This window comes from Xiphophorus couchianus, chromosome 8 (assembly GCF_001444195.1).
Source record: "Xiphophorus couchianus chromosome 8, X_couchianus-1.0, whole genome shotgun sequence".
NCBI classification, from domain to species: Eukaryota; Metazoa; Chordata; class Actinopteri; order Cyprinodontiformes; family Poeciliidae; genus Xiphophorus; species Xiphophorus couchianus.
The window spans coordinates 14,957,951-14,983,444 of NC_040235.1; the positions used below are offsets into that span (position 1 = coordinate 14,957,951).

The window sequence follows — 25,494 nt, forward strand, 5'->3', positions numbered from 1 at the left end:
CTTTAGAATAGAATAGAATGGAATAGAAAATTAAACTTTATTGTCCTACAATTCAGGTGAACCAGCAGCAAGTTAAAGGTAAGGAAACGTGCATTCACACCAAAGTGAAAAATAAAATAAGAACAAAAAAAACATAAAGCAATGTTAAATTTAAAATATAAGAAAAATAATACTGGACAATAATCCAAAATACCATATTCAGATTAAAAGAAATGTGCAACTGAGTAGGGTAATTTAAAAAAAAGAAATATACAAGATATGCATGCATATTACATTTTCTGCAAAAGCACATTAACAGACTATTTAGAAGTAAAAAAAAAAGTGTAGAAATGATTGTGTCATTGAATTTATTGATTATTTGAATTGTATAAAACTGTGTAAATAACCCTGACCTTTTGGGGAGTAGTGATAGTTATAAAGTCTTAGATTGAGAGCTGGTTTTACTCGTTGACTAGAAATGCAAATAACCAATAAAAATTGAGAGAATAGAGCAAGGTACTTTTTTGAATGTTTACTCCCTTAGTCCATAGTGTGCTGGGTTAACATCTAAATTGGTTATATGGTGTATAACCTTCAGGGATGTTCCATAAATGTTGCCAGAATGTTACAGATTTTCTCACATTCAAAGAATACTCTATAAATGTTCAACTTTGTTAGCAATATGATATATGTTGTGCTTTGAAATATCCTATTCTGGCATTTTCAGAATTAAAAACTTATTGGTGCAAAGTTGTGTAGTTGCTGCAGAGATATGTAACATATATTAGAAGACACAACAACACTGAAGTATGGGGAGGATGATCGTGTCAAAATGTGGAGAAAGAGCTGTGGGTTTAGGATATTTTTTATTGGGACTCTGTTTAGTAAGATGAACTTGGCAATACTGATGACTTGAAGGAACATAGTCAATGAAAAATAATTAGCAAAATACCTAATGCCTGCTGCTTTTGGTGTGTGAATGTACAAGTCAGAAAAAGGTTGTAATTGCAGGATCAACTAAAAGATGCATTTTCCAAGATTGGAACAAATTTGAATTAGAAATGGACTCTGTAAGTGGAACCTTGTCTAAAAGTCACAGCAAACTTTACAGTAGCCTTTAAAATAAGGATCGTATCTCACCTCACAGACTGGAGCAGGATAGTAAGGAAGGTAAGCAAAAATCCAAAGTCTATCAGAGACTATGGCAAATATTTTAGGGTCACCAAGTCTTTTTTTTTTACCAATGATTATGTCATATAGTAAAAAATATATGACATAAACACGAAAACAGACGAGCACATCAGTTTTGATTTGGAGTCTTTAGTGACCAGCCCATGGATACAAAGACTTGCAAAAACTGAGGCGTCAACTGAAACTGCAAAGGAAATGCTTTCACAAGTCACATGGCGCGTTGTGAAGGATCTGTAATCAGAGATAAGTACAAATGAAACCGGATTTCTATTTTGAAAATATTCAAATATAGAACATAACTATTTTTCTCACTGTTTGACTTTAAATCACATAACCTTTTCTGTTTTAAGTCATTTACACTTTGCTAAATTATGTATTTTTCTAAACCCCAGAATGTAAAGCAAACCTAAATTTTTTTTTTACCCCTCCAGGGGGTCTTTTGTGGGCTCTAGTGTCCCTTTTACGAAAGTAGGCTAACAGGAAACAGGGAAGGAGAGGGGGGAAGACATGCGGCAAATGTCGTCGGGTCCAGGAGTCGAACTCGAGACGGCCGCGTCGAGGACTCAAGGCCTCCAAATATGGGTTGCGCCAACCGCTACGCCACCACGGCATGCCCCTAGCAAACCTAAATTTTTTAGATTTTTTTCTACATAATATTTCCGTCCTCCTTCTCAACATTCATCCCCAAACATGACACATTGTCCACTTAGAAGATCTGTTGTGACCCCACTTTTTCTTGTATTTTTTTTTATAAATTGTCCTGAATGCTACATATTTTGAGGTCTAGCAGAAGGTAGTCCCTTCTCTCATGGCGCCCTGGGTACTTAGGTATACGGCCAACAAACACACAAAAAAACTCTTTTGTGTCCTTTTATGACAAAGTCCTGTGTGGTTGGCTTGATGTAGAGTCAGTATTTACAGCAGGGGAGCAAAATAATTTTTCTTTATGAGATTTTTTTCTCTTCTCTGAAAGAATGTACTTCAATTGATTTTTTTCAGATTTCCAGATTTCCATAATTTCACTGCAATAAAACATCAATTTGTTTGAAGGCTTTTCACGTATCTTTACCATAAGTACCAACAACATGCCTAGCCCTGCAAATTTCAACCCTGAACTCCGATATAAAACAGAAAAAAAAAGACGACGAAGGAAACGAGGAAGGAAGCAGACAAGGAAGCACAGAGTACTTATTGGAACGAGACGCTGCTTTGTTCAACAGTAGGAGGGAGGAGGACAGATACACAGCTGCTTGTCTTGCACGAATACAGTTTACCGACCTGGACTATTTACGTTGTAATATACATTAGGAAAACCTTTTCTCTTCCCGGACTGAGAGGAATTCTGCGTAAGGGATGTCGAAGCGAGTGCGAAGCAGGGAGGTCTGCGCTGATTGCAGCGCTCCTGGTACGGTGCCGAACTAGCTAGCATTTACGTTAGCTGCCTAGCTAACCAACCGCTAACCAACCGCTACGTCCGGTTGGCTAAACTAATTAATATTTCGGAACTGTGACAACTCATTGACAGACAGTAATAGTGCTAAATGTATTTGTAAACTTACTGCTCGTGAGTAAGTTTGTTTGTAGTGTAGAAGTCGCTGTGTAGTAATGGTAACTTATGTAATAATGAAACTGTATGTTTAAAATAATTAACATCTAGTTAGCTTTACACTTGGTAGGGTCCGTCCAAAAAAAAGATTATCTTACTTGAATGACTGGTTGAAAATAATGTCACGTATATCTTCCGTGATTTTTATATCAGAATATTTCAAAGAGGCAGCTTAAGATTAAATGTGTGAATAACGGTCAGTGTTCATACATAATGGAGCTAGCTCACTAACAAACATCACATGTGTTTTGCAGAGCCCCGTTGGGCCTCTGTGAACAGGGGTGTGTTGATCTGCGACGAGTGCTGCAGCATCCACCGGGGTCTCGGGCGACACAGCTCTCAAGTCAGGCATCTGACTCAGTGTTCCTGGCCTCAGTCTCAGCTGCAGGTGAGTAATACAAGAGCACAACCCCCTCAAAACAAACATCAAATGCAAATCTTTTCAGTAATCAGACATTTCTTCCACACAGATCAATGAACAAGGGTACACAGTCAGCACACTGCTTTGCCAAAGTTTGCATATCCCTTGAGTTATTTCTCATTTAGCAAGTTAAAAAAAATACAAATGTCAGAGTAGTTATTTAATATTTTATGTGACAAATCGACTTGGGAGTGAAATTATGCATTGTCTTCAAATATACATTAAAAAAATTCTGAAACTTGTGATGTGCAGCAATATTCAGACCCCTAATACTTTGTTGAACTATCTTTTGGTGCCAATTACAATTGCAAGTATATTGGGGATACCTTTGCCTGCATAAGTGAAAAGGTTTTACCTCTGCAGAATATCTCTATATTAGTCAGATCTCTTGTGGAGTATTGTTGTATATATTCCTCATAGAAAGGGCCCTCTCCTTGCCACTCCTGTATAAAGGGCAGACTAATAGTTTTTCCATCAACAAGCTCCCCCACTTGAGCTGTGGATCTCTGCAGATCCGCTTGAGTTGCCATTGGCTTCTTGGCAGTTTCTCCGATTAATTCTTTCATTTCTTTATTTAAGGGTGTCAGAGTTAGGTCTGCTGGGTACAGATACTGACCACACTTGAGACTTTTATTGGCAAGGAATTTGGAAATTATATAAGATCTAAATAAAAAAAAGATTTGAAGTCTGTGGTTGTGGCATGACAAAGTAAGAAAAAGTTGGAGTTTAATACTTTTGCAAGGCTTTGTGTTCTTTAACTCCAACTAGTCGTGTCTTGCTCTAGATGGTCCAGACATTATATGGCAATGGTGCAAATTCCATATGGGAACACAGCCTTCTGGATCCTTCCTCGTCAGCGAGTGGGAAACGCAAAGCCAACCCTCAGGACAGAGTTCAGTAAGTAGTGGGAGTTTTTAAGGATTTATATATATGTCACTGCAGATTTTGGTATGCTTTCTTGCACTTTGTATAACGGTTTGCAGCAAACATGGATTTTCATACTTGGGGTCAGTGAATATGCACAATTGGCCCTCTGTGCTATGACCATGACTCATTGCGATGCAGTCTCAGCCAACTTGAAAAACTTCCTCAATCTTCCCATAAAATAAGTTTAGTTTGAAGAACTATGAACAACTCCTAGTTGGCTGTAGGTTATCAGTGTGATAGAAAAATATAAAACTTTTTTATTTAAAAAGCTATCTATAGTCATAAGGAATAGAATAAGAAAACAATCTGCAGGATAGTGTGATGAATATAACATCCGTTTCTGGGTGTAAATATTTTATTAGTCGAGTGTCACACTGGAGGACTAAACATAAACATTCAGAGACATATAAACACAGCTGTGATAGGTTCAGTTCACATAGTGAGAAAACGCATTCTATTAGCAATCAACAGACATGCAGAAACTTTCTCAGAGAATTGTTAGATTTTTTAAAAATTACCATAATTTAATTTAATAGTTTGCCTTAAATTTGTTTCTTAGTCTGAGTTCTAGTTGTTGGGAACGTGTACGAGGTTTGAAAGTTTGTCCGTGACACACAAAGCCTTCAGCTGCTCCATGTTGTTTGTTGAATCATTCACTGAACAAGGAGAATCTCATCTATCATTTTTTAATTATTACAATGCTCTGCTCATAGTTACAAAGTAATTATTGAACAGTTAGTTAGATAACCGGGAGGGATAACTCCTGTACCGAATCAATAAGGAAAAAGAGACAAATGTGAGTTGATGTGGACTTAATTTGACCAGCACTGTAAAAGTTCAACATCCTCTTAAGTCAAGTATCAATTAAATATTCAAATAAAAGCTTTTGGGTTACAGTCTTTGGGGAATCTGGAAAGCTGTTGTGTCTGATTTATGATAGCTAGTCAGAAGAATAATCACAGAAAGCAAATAACATGACGCGGCAGTCAGTGAAAGTAGAAATATTCCCTCAATTTCACCTGTGGACTGTTTTATTTGCAGCCCCAACAAGACGGAGTTCATCAAAGCAAAATATCAAATGTTGGCTTATGTCCATCGGATGCCTTGTCGTGATGATGACAGTGTAACAGCAAAGGATCTCAGTAAGGTAAAAAAGTTGTTTTTGATTAGGTTTTTTTTTCATGCGTAGTACAGGAGTAAAGATTTAGCATATTTGTGTCAGCAACAATGGAACCCAATTGACAGATGATAGTGGAATTAACATGTTTCTGTGCTTTTGCAGAGTAAGGGAAGTTTATTTCTTTTTCTGTCATCCCCGTTGGGTTTATGTAAATTAGTGTAGTCTGTGTAAAAAAAAATGCATCCTGATACGTTCTTTTTATAGATCAATAAACTGCTCTCAGTTCTGCTGACATGTTCACATTTTGGCCAGGCTCATAATCTGAATATTAAAATGCAAAACTCTTAGATTCTGTAGATACTATAGGCCAGTGGTTCTCAAATGGGGGTACGCGTACCCCTGGGGGTACGTGGAGGTACTGCAGGGGGTACGTGAAGCTTTTCAAAATATCTTTAAAAAATCAGTAGGCTCCTCATAATAAGTCTTGGGAAAAATTATTTTGTAAAAAGTTCGATAAAATATAAATGTGTGTTCATACACTGAATTTTATATTCAGTATTTACAGGGTATTTACAGCACTGTACCTCTTTTTTATTCCAAAAATGTTTTGCCCGTGTCAGGGGGTACTTGACTAAAATTATATTTTTAAGGGGGTACATCACTGAAAAAAGTTTGAGAACCACTGCTATAGGCCATAAAGCATTTAAAAAGCACTTATTTCAATAAATGTATTAAACAATTTATGAATGAACCTCACATTTAAATTTCAACAAACCTCTTTTTGATTTTTATGCAGCAACTCCACTCCAGTGTTCGGACCGGGAACCTGGAGACCTGCCTCAGACTTCTATCTCTAGGAGCACAAGCCAACTTCTTCCACCCAGTAAGTCTTGAAAAATGTGCTCAAAATATAAAAGCATTGTCCAAATTGTGTTTTTACGTATGTCAATTCCAAAGTGCAAAATTTCTTTATTGTGACTTTAGGAGAAAGGTAACACCCCACTGCATATAGCAGCAAAGGCAGGTCAGATTCTACAAGCTGAGCTCTTGGCTGTTTATGGAGCCGATCCTGGAGCTCTGGACTCCAGTGGGAAGACACCGATTGACAACGCAAGGTAAACTTAAGACTAATAAAGCTTGTAATAAATAGTTCTTAAAAATATCTTTTTTTTTCTTTGTCTTTATCTCATTGTTAAACTGGATTAACAGAGTATTGCATTCAGTCAACAGCTTGTTTTAGAACTACATCATCATCGACTTCCGGTTTGAACGTCATCGTGATGGCCGCGCTGTGAACGGGCTCCCTAGAGAACCTAAGAAATTGAAATCCCAACCCCACTTAAACGACGAAAACATACCTATAAAGGTGAAAAAAAACTGGGGTGAGCGAAATACTTCAAAACTGATGCTTTGTAACGCCAATAAGCGGACGTTTAAAGTCGAGAAAATATTGCTAGCATTTTAGCTAATGCCAACTGCTATTCATCTCGAACCTCCGGTCTGAAAAATTACCGCTGCACTTTTTGACTTGAACTAAACAAACAACAGTGATACTATGGCTGAATGGGAGATGGTATTGCAGGAATTAAGAGGCTTCCGACAGGAAAATAATGCGCATCTGGGGGAAATAAAAGAAGAAATTCGAAAGATGAACACCAGACTAGATGAGGCTGAGGATCGGATTGAAAAAGCGGAGGAGAGGATTTTAACCACGGAGGACGCCGTCACTGAAATAATAAAGCTACAGATAAAGCTGGAGGATAAACTAATGGACCTAGAAAGCCGTACACGAAGAGAGAACATACGCATTTATGGCGTACCCGAGGCGGCAGAACGGGACTCGGCGTCAATGGGGGACTTTGTGGAGAAGTTGCTCCGTGAGGGCTTGGCGCTGTCCCAAGACGAGCTCGACATACACATTGAACGGGCCCACCGCTCTCTAGGCCCTCCGCCTCCAAGCGACGCTCCCCCGCGATCTATTGTTGTGAAATTCCTCAGTTTTAAAACCAAAGAACTTCTCCTTCGCAAAGCATGGCAGAAAAGAGGATTTACCTGGAACGGCAAGCAAGTGAATTTGGACCATGACTATCCCCCTCTGATTTTGAAAAAACGAAGAGAATACGCAGACGTGCGCAAGATTCTGAAGGAGCAGCAAATCCCCTTTCAGACTCTCTTTCCTGCCCGGCTGAGGGTGAAATATGGAGATGAAACGAAGATCTACAATACAGTGGTGGAAGCTACTGAAGACATGTCCAGTAGAGGCTACGCTGTGCGGGTCGTTAAGTCACCAGAAACGGCCCTGGAGCATCTGAAGCAGCTGACCTGGAGCAGAGTACGCGGCGGACCGGGGAGTGGGCCAGCAAACAAGAGGCGGGACCCCGCAGCCGGCTACAAAGAAAAACTCAGAGCCTTCAAGAGGTCTTCCCCCGCGCACAAGGAAAATTAAGGTTTATTCACTCAGTTACTAACAATCAAGACTTGTATTTGGTTTATGAAGTACAATAAGTAAATAAGGCAGGTTTCTCACGGTGCTCTCTACACTGAGGCCATAGCCACCAAGGGCCCCTTCATCAACCGATGAAGAAGCTGCCTCTGGAGGTGAAGCAGGGTTCTCATCTGAGACCCCCACCTTGGAAGTCAAGAGTTCAGTTTGAGTTCTGTTTGTTCTTAATGTTGACTTTTTTATATGTTTTATGTTCAGTGTTTTTTAGAGTGAGCGGGGAGCCCAATAATCTTTGTGATATAATTAAGAAATATAAGTTAGATGAGTAGCAGGTTGATAAAATTGGTGTCAAACAACATTAATGGCTTACATAGTCCAGTAAAAAGGCAGAAAGTCCTATCTAAATTTAAGAGAGATAAAGCCCAAATTGTTTTATTGCAGGAAACACATCTACCGGATAGCGAGCATGTTAAGTTAAACAAGATGGGTTTTAAACATGTGTTTTTTTCGTCCCACAATTCTGGGAGGCGAAGGGGAGTGGCAATTTTGTTATCTGGAATTCTTAACTATCAACACATATCAGAGTACAAAGATAAAGAAGGTCGCTACATAATGATTACGGGCAGGATTGATGGTATCATGACCACCATCCTGAATATATACATTCCACCGGGCAGTGATTGGTCCCTGTATAGACAGGTTCTCGAAATTGCAACAACGAGGAGTCAGGGAACTTTAATATGCGGGGGTGACTTCAATATTTTATTAAACACCAAATTTGATTCTTCTAGTGGGAAAGGCGATGGACGAAATATTGGTAAGAGGATGGGACACCTCATGGACGATTTAGGATTAGTTGATGTATGGCGAGAACATCACCCAACTAATAGAGAATACACCCACTTCTCTCACCCTCATAACTTATATTCTAGGTTAGATTACATTCTTACGTTCAAGAATGATTTGTTTAAAATTAAAACCTGTGAAATCGGTCCATGTACAATCTCTGACCATAATCCAGTTTACGCTGATATTTGTCTGAATGGGAAAAAGAGATCTACATTATGGAGGATGAACACAAATATTTTAAACTACCCAAACATTAAAGAGAAGTTAAAAAAAGAAATAGAAAATTATTTAGCTCAAAATGATAATGAGGAGGTGTCACCAGGAATATTATGGGATGCAATGAAGGCAGTGATTAGAGGGAAAATAATTAGTATATCCACCCACCTAAAAAAGGAAAACATACAAAAACGTAAATACCTGGAAGATAAATTGTTAAAACTGCAACACGAACACTCTGTGACTATGAACGACAGCATTAAATCGGATATAGCAAAATTTAAAAAAGAATTAGACGACTTAAGCATGGTTGAAGTACAGAGAAAAATAATTTTTAACAAACAGCAGTACTGTGATGTAGGCGGGAAATCATTAAAACTTCTTTCATATAAACTCAGAAAGCAGCAAGCAGAGAGGACTATACACAAAATAAGAAATCCTTTAGATGGCCAATTAGAAACCGAAGAGGAGAAAATTCAACAATGTTTTCAGAACTATTACAGAAAACTTTACTCCCAAACCCATGTAGATAATAATCAAGATGTTAATACTTTTCTGTCTAATTTGGAGTTACCAACAGTGACGGAGGAACAAAATAAATTGTTAGTATCCACAATAACCAGAGAAGAAATTCACTCGGCAATTAAAAGATTAAAAGGGGGTAAAATGGCAGGATCAGATGGATTTGGCCCAGAATGGTATAAAATAATGCAGGACCATTTGACTCCCATCTTGCAGAAAACATTTAATTGGGTAATGAAGGGAAAAATTGTACCCCCATCATGGAAAGAAGCAATAATCTCTATAATTAAGAAAGAAGGAAAAGACAACCTAAATTGTAGTAACTACCGCCCAATCAGTGTATTAAATATTGATTATAAGTTGTTCACTTCCATCATCTCTAAGAGACTTGAAACTATCCTACCAGGACTAATACATAATGATCAAACAGGCTTTATTAAACATCGACAAACTCAAGATAACATTAGGAAAGTTTTACATATTATGAACCAGGTTCACAGACAAAAAATAGAGACTTTAGTGTTAAGTTTAGACGCCGAAAAGGCATTTGATTCTGTGAGGTGGTCCTTTTTATACCAGGTTCTTGAGAGATTTGGATTTGATAAATCTATAATAGATACTATATCTGGGTTGTATGATAAACCAACAGCCAAAATTAAAATTAATGGAGACCTTACTGAATCACTCATACTCGAGCGAGGGACTCGACAGGGCTGCTGTTTGTCGCCACTCCTCTTCGCCTTGTTTATAGAACCATTGAGCCAGTGGATCAGACAAAGACGGGATATAATTGGAATAAGGACCATAGGAGGGGAGCAAAAATTGGCATTATTTGCTGATGACTTGTTGCTTGTTATATCTCATCCTACTCAGGCTCTCCCCAAGTTAATGAAAATCTTATCAGATTTCGGTCTATACTCAGGATACAAGGTTAATGTGAACAAAACACAGGTTCTAGCGGTGAATTATGACCCACCAGCTGAAATTAAAAATTGCTATAAATGGAAATGGGAGGCAGATAGTATTAGATACCTGGGGGTGGTGATCCATCGTGACCCTAATGAAATGTTTGAAGCCAATTATGCCCCCTTGAACATAGCCATAAAGTCAGATATCCAAAGATGGAACGCCATACCTTTTTTAGACCTACACTCCAGGATTGAGTCAGTTAAATTAAACATTCTCCCCCGATTTTTGTATTTATTTCAATCCCTACCAGTTCCCGTACCGTCAAAACAATTTGTAGAATGGGATAAGATGCTGTCCAAATACATTTGGAAAGGGAAAAAAGCCAGAGTCAAATACAAAACTCTACAATTAAAAAAGGAAAAAGGGGGTTGTGGGCTTCCATGTTTACGAGAATATTTTTGTGCAGCTCAGTTGAGACCTTTGATATGTTTGTGCTGTCCGGATTACACTGCAGGATGGAAAAATGTGGAAGGGGAAACGGTCAAAACAATGCCGATTAAAGCCATAATAGCTGACACAAAATTACAGAGTAAAATTAATTTGGCAGATGAACCAATATCACAAGTAATGATATCTGCATGGAACGAAGCAATTAGAATCTGTGATTTAGAAAATGCCTCTAAACTCTTAAGATGGTGCGCTTATGATTCGGATTTCCCCCCAAATCAACAGGACGATAGATTCAAGAAGTGGATTTCAAAAGGCCTAACTAATTACTATTCCTTTGTCCATAAAGGGACGTTCCAATGTTTTGAGACCCTGAAAAGAAAACATGATTTATGTGCAGATGACTTTTTTAGATTTTTACAGGTCAGAAATTATTTTAATAAAGAGCTAAAAGTACATTTACATAATTTGAGATTTGTGGAAACGTTTATATTACTAACTAAATCAAAACCAGGTAAAACAATTTCCAGGTTATATGACGCCATCCTGCGGTGTAAGAAAGACAGCACTGTTTATATTAAAATGAAGTGGGAAAAAGAAGCCAGCCTGACAATTTCAGAAGAAGATTGGGGCCACATCTGTAAGATTCCATGGACAACAACAAGATCGAAGGTTTGGCGTGAATTCTGCTGGAAAAATATTATAAGATTTTTTATAACCCCAAAGCAGAAACGATACCAGGGAAGGGGTTTTACCTGCTGGAGATGTGGAAGGGATGACGCCAATCATTTCCATATTTTCTGGGACTGCCAAACCATTCAGCAATATTGGTCTCAAATCCATAACCATTTACAGAACATCTTCACGGCTAATTTTCCTTTAACTTTTGAATGCATATTTTTATGTAACATACCGGTTGACAAACTGAACTACAACGATCAAAAACTTCTGTTCATTTTACTGGCCGGGAGCAAAAAGGCCCTCACAAGAAAATGGCTTAAACGGGAACCTCCAACAACTGATGACTGGATAAATGTAGTGAAAGAGATCTATATACTGGAGAGACTATCTTTTTCCATTAATGTGCGGAGAGATGCTTTCTACAAGATATGGTCAAAGTGGACAGAATATGTTAAACCTGTTGTGTCTGATTTTTCGTAAACCTTGCTGTCATTCAGATTTATGCTCTAATTTGACATGTCAATTATTGGTCGGTACTCGGGTCGCCCCGCCGCTCCCATTTAAGTTTTTTTTTTTTTTTTTCTTTTTTCTTTCTCTTATCTAAACTTAGAAAATAGAGAAAGCATGTAACAATGTGAATGTAATCGGCGCAATTATATAATTGTATTGTAATGTGCCTTCTCAATAAAAATGTTAATATAAAAAAAAAAAAGAACTACATCATGGTACAGAGCAATTTGATGTTAGTTAGGTGGAACCATATAATTTTAAACATGCCACATGTAGGAACATTTTGTTTTTAAACAAAGAATTGTGATTTATGTCTCACCTGAAAAGCACAAAAGCTTTCTTTTCTGTACCCAGAGCTTTGTGGTAAGAGTTTGGTGTACGAAAAAGAAAGCTGCTAACAGTTATAGCTGTTCTAGAAGTTGCCTAACTCATTGTGCATTTGCAAACATCACTTTGTCAATATGTTACAGCAAATGTTACACACCCTGTGAGGTTCCCACTTTTGCTACAAAACATTTCAAGCTGGCGCATAAATCAGTAAGTTACAACAGAAAATTTAATTAGGTGCAAATCTGCCTTTCCTGTTCTCTTTAAGTTATGCGGTGAAAAATTTGGATTTATTCCCACTCTTAATATGTTGTGGTTATGGATCAGTGTTTTATTTTGTGCAGAAGTTGGTGAGAAATACTTGGGGGGGAAAAAGGGTTGAAGTAGTGAAGCTAGAAATTTGAGAAATGTAACCTATAATTGACATGACTCATATCTAGCATGCTTTTTCTACAATGAACAATAAGGACAGACTCCAATGGTCTAAGCTGTTGACTGAATGCAATACTATGTTAATCCAGTTTAACAATGACATGAAGACAAAGAAAATAAAGATATTGGTAAGAACTATTTATTACATACTATAGTATTATTTCTGAAAACATTTTTTGAATAAAAATGGAAACATCAATATTTTGTAGACAAGATGTCAATCATTTGAAGAATTAAGGCACCAAAATGTTTTTATGTTGTGATAAAATTAATCATTAAATTAACAATATTTTTAATGTGTTATACTGAATGTGACCATGAGAACTTGTTTTAGTCCCCAACACTATTCACGTTAGAGTTGTCATTTTTATCAGCAGATGGTGGTAAAACTTTCTTTTCATGTGTCATATTTGCAGACAAGCTGGGCACCAGGAGCTGGCAGAGAGGCTGGTTGAGATACAATATGAACTCACTGACCGGTTAACATTTTACCTGTGTGGCAGAAGACCTGGTGAGTCTATTCAAAGTCAATAAAGTCAGTTTAAAATTTAACAAGAAGCCAGAGAAGCGATTATATATTCATTCATTGGAAATAATTTTTTTGGGATTGTTTTGTCCTAGATCATAGAAATGGGCAGCACTTCATCATTCCACAAATGGCTGACAGGTAATTTTTTTTAAAATCTGAGATTATTGAAAGGAAGAAATTAAAGATTTAAAACCTTTATAAAAATCTGTCTTAGTTTATAATATTTGGTGATTGAATTGAGATTTTATTGTGAACCTCAAGAATTATTTAGTCTGTTTTTGCTGTGTATTTTACTCTGTGCTGCATTGGATGGAATAGAAACAAGTAAGTGTTTATTTTATGTTTCTTTATGTGCTGGAATATTTTGGAAGGTTTTTTTTTCACCTGGTAAAGTAATGGCTTGAATTCTTTTGTCCAAAGCAGTCTCGATTTGTCAGATTTTGCAAAGGCAGCAAAGAAGAAGCTCCAGTCGGTAAGATGTCTTCAGTTATGGTAAATTTCTGTACAAATGGCTAAAAATAAATTTCTAATTCAGCTTTTGTCTTAGTTAAGTAACCATCAATTTGAGGAACTTGCCATGGATGTTTATGATGAAGTGGACAGAAGAGAAACTGATGCAGGTTGGATTTCTGAACTTCTTAAAATAAAACTATGTTCTGTATGCAGTCTTGTTTTTTCTCTTTGTATTTCTGTATTTACATTCCTGTCTAATGTTTCATGCAAAATACCCTCATGTTTCAGTCTGGTTGGCCACTCAGAACCACAGCACTCTTGTGACAGACACTACAGTTGTTCCTTTTTTGCCCGTCAACCCTGAATATTCATCCACCAGAAATCAGGCAAGTCTTCTTCATATTGAAACCTAACGCTCTTGTGCAAGTAGTTGACATCTGAAAGTTTTTCTTTCTGCTTTCATGCTTTTGTGTTTCTAGGGTCGTCAGAAATTGGCGAGGTTTAGCGCTCATGAATTTGCCACCTTGGTTATTGATATTCTAGCAGATGCTAAAAGACGACAGTGGGGTAATTCCTGCGATAGTCCAAAAGGTACATGAAGGAAATTTTTGTTTTTACAGATCCGTTCTCACATTGTTCATATATTTCTGAGCTTTTTTCCAGGTAGCTTGTGGGGTTGTGTGTTTTAAGTTTCCAATAAAGCATCAGTTCTATAGTTTGAACCAAGTAGGAGTATGTGTGGTATGAGTCACACATACAAGGTGTTAAACTGATGCTTAATCAAGAAATGCCAAACCACCCCCGCAACTATTTTGTTTTTTTGTTGTTTTTTTCAGTTGCAATTTCAAAAGAGGAATTTAAATATGCTCTGTTTAGTATCTTGATCTCTTTGTAGTTTCCGTCCTGCTTCATCACTGACTTTTCTTTCTGCCATCAGATAACGTTGAGCTCATCCTTCAGGGAATAAACAGTCGCCACAACAGTGAGAGCCAAGACAACGATCAACCAGATTATGACAGTGTGGCATCTGATGAAGATCCAGTACAAGAGGCCACATGTGGGGATAGCTGTAACCATGGGAGGACAAAGGTTCATTTTTTTTAAGAAACCAGTCTCTCACACTGAACATCAGTACCTTTCTTGGCATTTAAAATTGATAGCATCTTTTCTATTTTTTTTTCTTTTGCATTAGAGCTCAGAGTCTTCTGATCTGTCTGATGGACCAATTACAGTGCAGGAGTTCATGGAGGTGAAGAGTGCCCTGACTGCTTCAGAGGCCAAAATACAACAGCTTCTCAAAGTCAACTGTCATCTTAGTAAAGAACTGCAGATGATGCAGAGCAAGGTTAGTTAAGTTATGGATTATGTCGTATGTGTTTAATTATTTTGTGAGCGTATGAATAAAATGAACAGTTCTGCAGTATTAATCTCTTTGTGAACGTTAATTAAATGGTGGTATATTAATATTTCAGTGCAAGTGTAGTTGTGGATTATTGCACCTAACAAATTGCATTTCTATCCTCTTTGAGGCATATTGATTTGGTTGATTGCTGCCCTGAGCTGCATTAGTTTTAACATGTTGCCAGCCTAATAGGAATGTCCCCCATTTCATCTGCAAATGTGCAACAGGCAGATGAAATTTATGAAACAGTGTGCTGAGGAGTCGGGAGTTTCAACTATTCATGGTTGGGTGGATTTTATGAGCTGATGCTGCTAAAGTCTTATCTTCCTCACATTACATAAATTTACATTAAATAAATTCTTAGTATTTCATCATCTTCCATCAGACTACTATATTCCCTTCGACGATCAATTAAAGACATGGTTTACATTAGTTTTTTTAATGTTTGTAGACTACATTTGAGACATCCTTAGAACATTTTGGGGCTTTAGTGTATTATGCCTGTCCTTGGTTAATTTAAAGAGCTCAATAAACCTCTTCCAAATGTAAGCAGCTCTCACTGGAATGGTTACCAATTAAAACAGGTGATAAAAAGAGACAATATCCCAGCAGCACAGCAAGCATACCTCTAAAAATTACCATTCTAGCTGAAAATGTTTAGTAGAAGATTTCAGAAAGGAACAAAAAATATAGCTTGGACTACTGCAACAGGTTGGCTCTACAAACTAGAATTATGAACTGAGAGTAGATCGCTTGCACCTCCAGAAAGCATCTGCCAAATACCACCCACATCCACTTTATTTCTTACTACAGTTACACATTTGTCTCATCTTACATAATTTTTTAAACATGTCAGACATACCTGTTTTAGACATTGCTACTGATGTTTCAGAAAATCCTCTTCCATTAACATTTCTGGTCACACTTGAGGGCAGCAGATTCAGATCAATAGCATGGTCTCTTTCTAGAAACATGATCCGGGTTATTCAGAAGGAAACAAAGATTATTTTGTCTACTAAACACACAATTTGCATCCTTTCATTTCTCATATTGGAAGAAACATCCTCATCAGAGCGTATTAAGACGCTATTAAAACACAGCATACTCTAAAGACAAAAACAGCCATAATGCTTGATAGAAAAAAATCACCTTCATTTCCTCACATTTAGTGCAGTCTTGGCAAGATGGGGAAACAGTGTGACAGCAGTTTACAGTTGATTCTGTATTTGTTAGCATGCTTATTTACTGTTTCAATGCATAGGATGGATAGAAATACATTGTGATTCGCTTGTACCACTTGGCTTACTGCTTCCTATGAGTTGGCTAATCCCACTGGTTTTCTGACTTAAAACTAGGAGGCACTCAAATTTTAGGACATCATTCCAAGTCTCTACTTCTGGAATGCATCCTATGTAAGAAACAGAGCTTAATTGGCCTTTTATACCATTTTTAAGGCTAATTTCTTAAGAATTAGGCTAGATTTTTTTCTTGCTGTCCCCATAGAATGATGGAGTAACTCTATAAGCACCTTTTATTTACAGTACATCGACTCTCTTTTACCTAAGTCAAATATGGACGATGTTTGTCAGAAACACAGAGCTCAGTTAATAGATGCCCCTATTTTGCCTTACTTTCCTGGAATGTAAACACTTCAACTAAATGTGGACAGTTAGGAGTTATTAAAGTTGTTTACTTTACAACTGTTTTTCTCCTGACAAAGTTTTTTTTTCTTATTTCTCTGTACTGTACAATGATATAATGCATTTAGCACTGTTTACTTTCATATTCAGATTTGGCATATTTCACAGCCAAAATATTTATTAAACTAATACCCCAGACTTGAAAACACCAGCTTTTTTGTCCGCTGTTGTGTTAAACTCTACATGATAAGGATGCTTCTAATGCAATCATCAGTTAATTTGTTTAAAACATTTTTGACTTACTTTTTAATGATGCAAACTGTCTTCTTTGGTTAACCAAATAATGTCCTCTCTGGTGGTCTTTATAAGACTTGCACTCTGTTGAAAAGTTGCATGTTGAGGATTTTTGCCCAGTAAGCTGTAAAAGTCACGTTTCTCACCGTCATTTTTTTCCTCATAAATAAGGGGAACCGCTTCTGGTGGGTATTCTCATGAGAGTTTTTATCAACATGCTTTATCAGCATTTCATTTGTCAAGGAGAGCTCTCCTTTTGTGTGGTAGAGCATTACAACAAAGAATTTCCTTTAACCTTGAGGCTTATCTGTTGATTACAGACTTATTGTGGGGAAAGCGACCTCCAGCCAAGATTAAATTACACGTCTCTTTGTTGCCCCCAGCTGAGCTCCCTGCAGACTGAAAACACAACGCTGAGATGGCAAACCCCCGGCGGACAACAACATCCCCAGGGGCCCTTTGGTCGACATCCACCCCGCGGAGGTCGCGCCATGTCAATGTATGAGACGGGCTCTGCTCCGAAACATTTCTCCCACAGAGTGGACACGGCTCGCCATGATGACGGAGTTGTTTTGCAGCCATTTCCCACCAACGTAAGCACACGGGCAGCGGCGCTCCTGCTCATGATTGTTTAAAGTGACGAGATGCTTGGCTTGGGGCTGGTGTTGGATTTTCATTTATTCATTCAGTCATTTACTGCATCTCAATGGTATTGCTCAACTTGGTTTGACCCCTTCTCTAGATTGGGAGGGGCCCTTTGGGGACAGCTGCCTCCTCCCTCCCTACCTTCCCCTCTCCCCTGTCCTGGTCGTGGGATGAGAGATCTCGCAGGGTTGAGTACCAAAAGTCCCCTTGGCTCAGTTGGAGCCTCCAGGGACACTGAAAACTGTCCTCTTGCTTGACCCCACAGTCTTTTCTCTCCAGACCTGTCTTTGAACTGCTTTTTCTGAGTATTGGCTGCATGCATGTACCTTAGTACCTCTGCTATGGTCCAGTCTCGTCAACAAACCCAGCAGGTTTGAAAGTAAACATTGCAACAAGACAGCATCATGTTGCACAGATGCTGTCAGAATGATCACACTGCTGCAGTGATCAAGATTAGAGATGCACTGATACGACTTTTCAAGTTAATTTTTCGATCTTAGGTTTTTGTATATCTTTGACCTACTGAGACCAATTGAGCTAATTTTAAATTACTTAAGCTTTTCTTTTGTTTGGGCTTCCTGATGTTTGCATTTTACTGCCTGTGAGTAGTCAGTCTTAAATAGACTTACATTGAAATTCAATGCATGTTAAACTGTCTTTATATGTTATATTCGCCATTAGTTCCATTAGCATTGCTAGCCGAAGAAGCCACTCTGTGTATTCTTAGAAAATGAGATTTCCAAAAGGCTGCCAACATTTTCAAATCCAGTCCATTCTATTACAGATGGAGGTTGAAAGCTGAAAAATTGCAAGAGAAACTTTCTTGTACTTAGTTTCTGGTTTCTGTTATCTGCGTAAAAGGTCCTGCTCTTCCTCACCGTCTTACGTTCTGAAGGAACTGCAGAAATCCAGATTAATTTAGTTTCCTTTAAAATGACTTCTTTGGTTCCTCTATGTTTTAGACATGTCACTGATACTGAAAATGGCTAAAGTTAAATGTTGTTCACTCAGTAACAGTGTCCACACTGAAGATTGTGGCCTGAAAAAGAGGATTTTTGAGTTTTCGACCGGTTGATCATATTTATAGTCAATCAAGCCTAAAATCAGTCTGTTCCTTTTCCAGTTGATTCCTTGGTGCATCTCTATAAAAACATGAGATAGCTTTACACAAAGTACTTTTTGGCATCTGTATTTTATTACAGCTACTAATTGCATCAGCTGTGCTATGAATGTCTAAAACACAATCACTTGATATTTGTTTCTCCTTTTCTGTATTTGCTTTAGAACAAAACATTGATTCTGAAATGCATGAAGTCAATTTTCCTAATTTTGCCGTGTGTTGTAATCATTAGTCACTTTGTGTTTGACTGATAGTAATACATTGGTATCATTATAGGGCTGTAGTCTTGGAGGACACGGTACAATGTTGGAGAACGACTATGACACTACTCCAAACCACTCTGAATTCGATGAGACTGGGTAAGTAGAAACATTGTATGTTTACTGGGGACTTGCTTGTGCAAAGTGCTGCTGACTGTGAAGTGAAACAATTTTTTATGTCGATTTAGAGCAGTGCTTCTCCAACTTTGAACTCTGGATCAGTCAATCCGGCCCTTTTTTTATTAATCTTTAAATATTCAGACGGTAACCTTGACCATTTGTGAGCTATATCTAATAAATCTATATCTACTGTATATTTATTTTTTCCCATTAATCTGTCTTAGGTTACCAGCTGTGTGGGAAAACATGATTACTAATCATTGTTGTCAATGTTTTTCAAAACAAAAGGCATACAATATGAAGCAGAAAAAAAAAACATCTTGTATGTTTTTTCTAAACCTGCTGACTTGACTGGACTAAAATCAGATCTAGGTCCTTGAGATTGAAAATTTAGAGATACTTTAAAGACAAATACTACCAAAAAATGTTCAGTGACAAGTAGTGAGTTGTTTTTAAATGACATAGGGCTACTTTTATGGACATAACAATTAAAATGTTCAGACCATGCACTTAATTCAACCACAAGAGTAATCATTAAATTGACCTTGCACCAGGTCAATATAAATATAACATCTTCTTCCAAGACTTGGTTCTAATTTCACTTTAAACTGTATCTTTAGGAGGAATTCAGTGTTTGTACTTTTGCGTTTGTAGCAGTCCGGAAGCAGCTCCTGACTCAGTGGAACCAGGGGTGGAAGGTGAAGAAGATGCCACTCTGCCGTGCACTGAGGACGTTATATGCAAGACGGAGCAGATCACCAAGAACATCCAGGAACTCCTGAGAGCTGCACAGGAGACCAAGCATGAAAGGTACAGCATTTTGATTTGAAGTGTGACACCATGATTTAAAATTAATTAAACCTGTTGAATTATACATTTCTACCTGACTTTAAGGAGTCAGCTATGTTTTAGATTTACTCAAGCTGAAGGTTTCTCAGCTTCTTGGTCAGTGCCTTTTAGAAGCCATGCTATGGGATTTGTATGCCACTTGTTTCACAACTAGCCTGTTAACTGATATATGCCGAGTTGTAAGTTAAACACAGTCACATGTTGAAGAAAACCAGACACATGCTAAAGACCTGGAATTACTGGTTTGGAGTCTGGTAGCCAGTTGGATGTTCCTTAACTGGCTCTGGTTGTTCATGCAGCTGATGGAAAGCAATTACTCATTTTCAAGTTTTTTCTTGTCTATTGTCTGCAGACTCAATGTCTGCTCTTGATTTCAATCTAAATTTTTTCTTTTATCTTAGCTGTTTGCTCAGATTCGTCTACAATGTCATGTAGCCTTCTGTTTACCCCTAAATATGTGGGGACTATTTGATTCCAATAATTCTTATATCACAATAATTATAGATGCACAAGTGAACCACTTTGTGTAGAGATCTTCTTTACTATTTTTCATCTATAGCAACAGGATATTTGGATAGTGTGTTTGTTTGTGAAAGATTTGAGGCAGACATTTCATTAGAGGTCAATAAAATTCATTAGGATCATGTGCGAACTTCTTTTGTGGGTATTGCTGACACAATGCACTCTTTCACATTTTCACTTCCAGCCAGCCAAAATGTATTTTTGGGTGGTATTTTCAATGTTGATTAATATCCTAAGGTATCTTTGTAAAAAATAGTCTGTTTTAATTCATCATGTTAACTCATATATGGTATTCAAGGGGCAGCTGCAGAACCAAACTGTATGAAGAAATAGCAATAGCAAATGGAATAGTCCCAGAGGTGAGGTTTCTTTGCAGATCTATTGAGAAGAGAATAATTCAACAAAACAAGAACAGAACATCCGAAGGGACTACTTAGATGTAACATTTGGTTGGATATAATATTTCAAGTGTTATGTAATCATGTTCAACATTTTTATGATATATTTGTTCCATTGACTGCCATCTAACGTCTCGTAATGCCGTATGAGTTGTGTCTCTTTAACGAGATGTGGCAGCTCTTAGCTGTAAATATAAAAACATTTAAAACAAAAATATTCACCCAGTTTGAACAATCTATTGCCTTTTGGGATGTGTGTAAAATAAATTAAAATCTGATGAATAAATTGAATAACCCTTAGTTCAAAACCACCAAAATAAGCTATAAAATGTAAAACTGTCATGTACTTCTTGGGAACTGAGTAGTGATTATTAGTATCTGATGATTCATGGTGGAACTTGTGTCAAATATATTGAATAAATGCATATTTAGCTTACCATATGCACTTTATCATATGACTATTGACTTTCCATATAGCTTCTACTAACACTCCTACTTTTTGCTGCGCTGACTTATGAGTAGGATTTGATTCTTTAACCTCCACACCATTAGTTGCAACCCGCATTGCATTAATTTGGTGTGGACTGCTGCACGTTTCAGCTTTACCTTCTAATTTTCTGTTGTGCCTCTTACCAAAAACCAATACAAATGTGTGTGTGTTTTGTGAATGAGCATGGTCACCACCTTCTTTGTCTGACTACATGTACATGAAGGTGATATTTTTCCTGTGATAGGTTGGGATTAATACATGTATCACTACATTCCAGTAAAGGGTTTTTGACATCAAGTAGCTTACATGTAAAAACACTAAAGTCACTTAAGTTAGTTAAGTCTGTCAAGGTAAATCATTAAATAAGTTATATGTTAGGTATTAAGTAAGTTATGAAGTAAACTTGTAAAGTAGTTTTTTCATGTTGTTTTGAGAACTTAATTATTCTAAAACCTTCTTAAATTTCAGATGGTGAAAGTTGAAGAAACTCTTAAAATTTACAACCTGTTTCAGGCCTGCATGTACAATGTTTTAGAATTACATTCATTAATACCACTCAGGGTTTAATGGTCTGAAAACTTTAATAAGTAAAATGCTGAGCATGAAGTGTTTCATTTATTAATGAAAAAAGGCAGAAGTTGTTATGGTTTTTAAAATCACATTAACAAACATGAGGAAGAAAAGTGGCTTTACTTTGAAAGCCATGCTAAAAAACAAAATTTATTTAAATGTCTCTGTACTCAGTAGAGCATTTAGAACCTGTTTATTCAGCATTTTGTCTCTTCCAGCTTTCTGCCCTGTTCTGAGAAGATCCGTTTGGCTGTGACCGAGATGGCCGCCCTATTTCCCAAGGTATTCACTTCTTGAACAATCAGCAGATTTGTTGACGGGTCTTAAATATCCCCTTTTGCTTCAAGAGCATTTTTATTCAACTTCTTGCCTTACCCTCTCAACAGAGGCCGTCCTCGGAGACGGTGCGAAATTCTCTGTATCTGCTGACTTTGAGCGCGAGCCGACTTCACGGAGAGTGCCAGAAGGCAGCAGAGCTCAATCCCTGCCCATCGGACATCCAGCTGGTCACTCAGCAGGTCATCCAGTGTGCCTATGACATTGCCAAAGCTGCCAAGCAACTTGTTACTGTCACAACCAAAGAAAACAACAACTAACCTAAACCCAAAGACACTTCTCAAGCACTCAATGCGCAATCCATCTGTTACAGTGCGAGGCTTTCTTTTTAATCAGTGTTATACTTCTGTTTCCTCAACAGTAATAAGTCTAAGCATTCACACACATTCCTTGGGGTGGGAACGTCTCGCCAAAGGATTCAGAATCATAAAGTCATCAAAAAAAACTTTTGTCTTTGTGCAGTGCATTTATGAAAAGACACATCCTTACCTCGCAGAGTTAAATCCCTCTGGTTTCCGAAAGTGCAACGTTGTGCACTTATGGAACCGAAATAGAACAACAAGCAGTTCTAAAGAGTTTCTTTGTGTTTTCTCTTTCTCCTCAGTACTGTATTTGACATCTGATGTGGTTCTTGACATCTGCTTTCTGGCATGGTCCAAAAGATTCAGACCAGCAAGGACCACAACTGATAAACCCTCCCCAGTTTACTCCAGTGGTGATGGTTTATTTTTCTAATAACTGTTGTTTTAGGAAACGGTGGCTGTATTGTAATCTAAAATCTTTGTGATGTTGCTTGCTTAAAAGTATACATTTGTTTAGGAAGCCGACTGTGACGATGACACAAAACGCCTTTCGGTGTATTAGACTATGTTTCAGACCAGCACACTTTCATTCCATCCAGCAGGAGATTTATGCTTCTCTCTCTCTCAGCTGGTTGAAGATCTCTTCTTTAGTTAAAGTGTCAGTAGTTATTGGAGTTATAATGTTACAGCCATACTTGTAATGCTCAGTGTGTGACTGTGTGTGAGGGAGCGAAGTTGCTCTCAAATGCGGCGTCCACAATGGGTTGTGTGAAAACCACTTTGAATCAATTTTAACAGCATTATGCAAATATGTAAGATGTATGTCTCCATGCAATTCTTTATCAGATTAATCCAAATGCTATTCTATTTAAAAATGTATGTCCATACCTCTAAACAAATATCAGTGTTTATTTTCATAAGCTTTTGTTCAACACAGCTAACATTCGTCCTGCTGTTTGGGGCATCCCAGCTGGCAGTCAATTAATGATAACTTGTGATCTCAGTGTATTTGCTGTGGTGCTGTAATCAAGTGTTTTACACGCTTCCTGTGGTCAAATGTGTAGTTCTACATGGCTTACAGCCCACAATAAAATAACCGTAACCTCTGTGTACCTATTGTAGATCATAGTGAGCCAGATGACTTTGACCCAGTTGTGGAAATGAACTGTAGTTCTTTTCATGTTACTCAGGTTTAATTAGACTTCATAAACATAAAACATGTTCACTATGTTTCCAGGAGACTTTCTCTTCTATGTCAACAATTGCATTATGAGAAATAATCTTCTATAATCCATTTTTAAAACTACGGCTTGACGTGTGTTTGACAGAAAATATATTTTATTCAGTAGAAAACGTTGCAGACTGTATCACACATTAAGAAAAGCGCTAGGATGTTTTCACCTTATTTAAATGAGACCACAATTATTTTAAATCTGCTTTATTTAAAATAAACTCTTTACTAGGTTTTAATTACTTTTGGGTTTTGTAAACATTAGACTGCAAACAAGTGTCAGAATATTTGAAGTATGATTATTTTAAATGGACATTGGGCAATCTTGTGGGACTGAGAAAACATCTGCCACAATCCCTTCAGTGTATTGATGTAACTGATGTTGCATATATTAAGTTAATTTATTTTAGCCCAGCTGTTTATGTTTTTATTTTTTGTTTTTTTATGAAGACTTGATGTGTAACGAAGCAAGCGCTAGAGAGGATGACTTTAGGTTTGTTTCTAAAATACTCCCCTGAACCTTCATCCCATCCTCCAACTCTAACTGCAGTCTGCCCAGGTTAGATTTGTTTTGCGCATTTGAACTGCAAAAGCTGTACATTTAAATTACAAATGATGGGTTTGCAATTAAATGAAGAATTAGAAAGGAAGAAAAAAAAAACATTTAATTTTGGCAACAGAATAAATACACTTAAGGAAATGTATAAAATATTTTAAGCTTTCTAGGAAACTGGTTGTTTTTTACCTTATTTTTAAAAAAGCAAAAACAAATATGTCATGTCTTATGAGTTTACTTGTAAGATTGTGTCAGAGATTTTCAATCTGTTATAGTTTAAGAAAAACACACAAGTTTAAACTGGCGACTGACGTGTAGTATTACTTTCCTCCATTGAGTTTGACCCCACAGGTTCAGGGCAGTATTAAAAGTACTGGGTCGTTTTTCCAAGTCATCTATTTTTACTCTGGTAGATGTGATTCAAAAATGGTTAAAGAAAGATTATTGAAACTGAAACTCACCTTTTAGATACGTAGGGAACCATAAATAAATGTGAAATTGTATTTTCACACTTTCATGCAAAAATATTTGAGAAAGTTGAAACCTAATCATGTAATCCATATACATTTGGAAATTTAAAAACAAGCTTCTAATATACATATATATATATTTTCTGATAAGTGGACCTTACAAAAAAAATCTATTGTCTTTAAAGTCACAGAATATTTTTTATGTGAAATTACACCAAATTTGTTTTGTTTTGGGGTTTTTTAACCAGGAATACTAATGCTCTGAATGAAGCTGGACAATGGGATGAAGGAAAAGAGTCATTTGAAATGTTTTACTGATTCTATACCTCCCCCTTTTTTCAAGCCAATATCGACTGACAAGGGGAAATTAAAATAATTATTTCAAGACGGGGCCACTTACACTGAAGTCACATTTCAAAGAAAGTGTGTTAGTTTTGATAATAAATTATACAATTAAATAAAATCTGTTATCTTAAAATCGGCTTTTAAAAAACGAAAGAGGAATTGTATTATTTTGCACCAAAAAAAATGTTTTTCTTTTGTTTTGCATTTTGAGCCTATTTAGTCTTTCCACTCTGGCGTCAAACCTGGTATTTAATTCCCTGTGCGTTTGAGCCTCCTCCTGCCTCTGTTGTTGAAAACTTCGTTTAGCGTATAATAAACTATAACCAACCTCAACTTGCTCGTTGTATTTATTTCCGCGTGTGTTGCGTTTTTCTCGCTCCCC

The 25,494-nt window shown here is 37.2% G+C and overlaps 1 protein-coding gene across 5 annotated transcripts; it reads left to right on the forward strand.

Moving 5' to 3' along the window:
* Window positions 1–2,369: 2,369 nt before the first annotated feature.
* git2b (G protein-coupled receptor kinase interacting ArfGAP 2b) lies at window positions 2,370–25,445 on the forward strand. 5 transcript variants are annotated; one of them, XM_028025115.1, is made up of 21 exons: window positions 2,370–2,575; window positions 3,031–3,164; window positions 3,982–4,094; window positions 5,166–5,271; window positions 6,041–6,127; window positions 6,229–6,359; window positions 12,997–13,091; window positions 13,202–13,247; window positions 13,428–13,433; window positions 13,530–13,581; window positions 13,657–13,729; window positions 13,851–13,948; window positions 14,042–14,153; window positions 14,500–14,651; window positions 14,755–14,907; window positions 17,282–17,491; window positions 17,641–17,730; window positions 18,940–19,022; window positions 19,698–19,853; window positions 22,091–22,154; window positions 22,259–25,445. In XM_028025115.1, the coding sequence occupies exons 1-21, from the start codon at window positions 2,524–2,526 to the stop codon at window positions 22,466–22,468; spliced, it is 2,223 nt and encodes a 740-aa protein (XP_027880916.1). In that variant the 5' UTR covers window positions 2,370–2,523; the 3' UTR covers window positions 22,469–25,445. The 5 variants fall into 5 exon arrangements, with proteins under 5 accessions (XP_027880916.1, XP_027880917.1, XP_027880918.1 ...); XM_028025116.1 differs by having other exon boundaries at window positions 13,533–13,581; XM_028025117.1 differs by lacking the exon at window positions 13,428–13,433.
* Window positions 25,446–25,494: the final 49 nt, after the last annotated feature.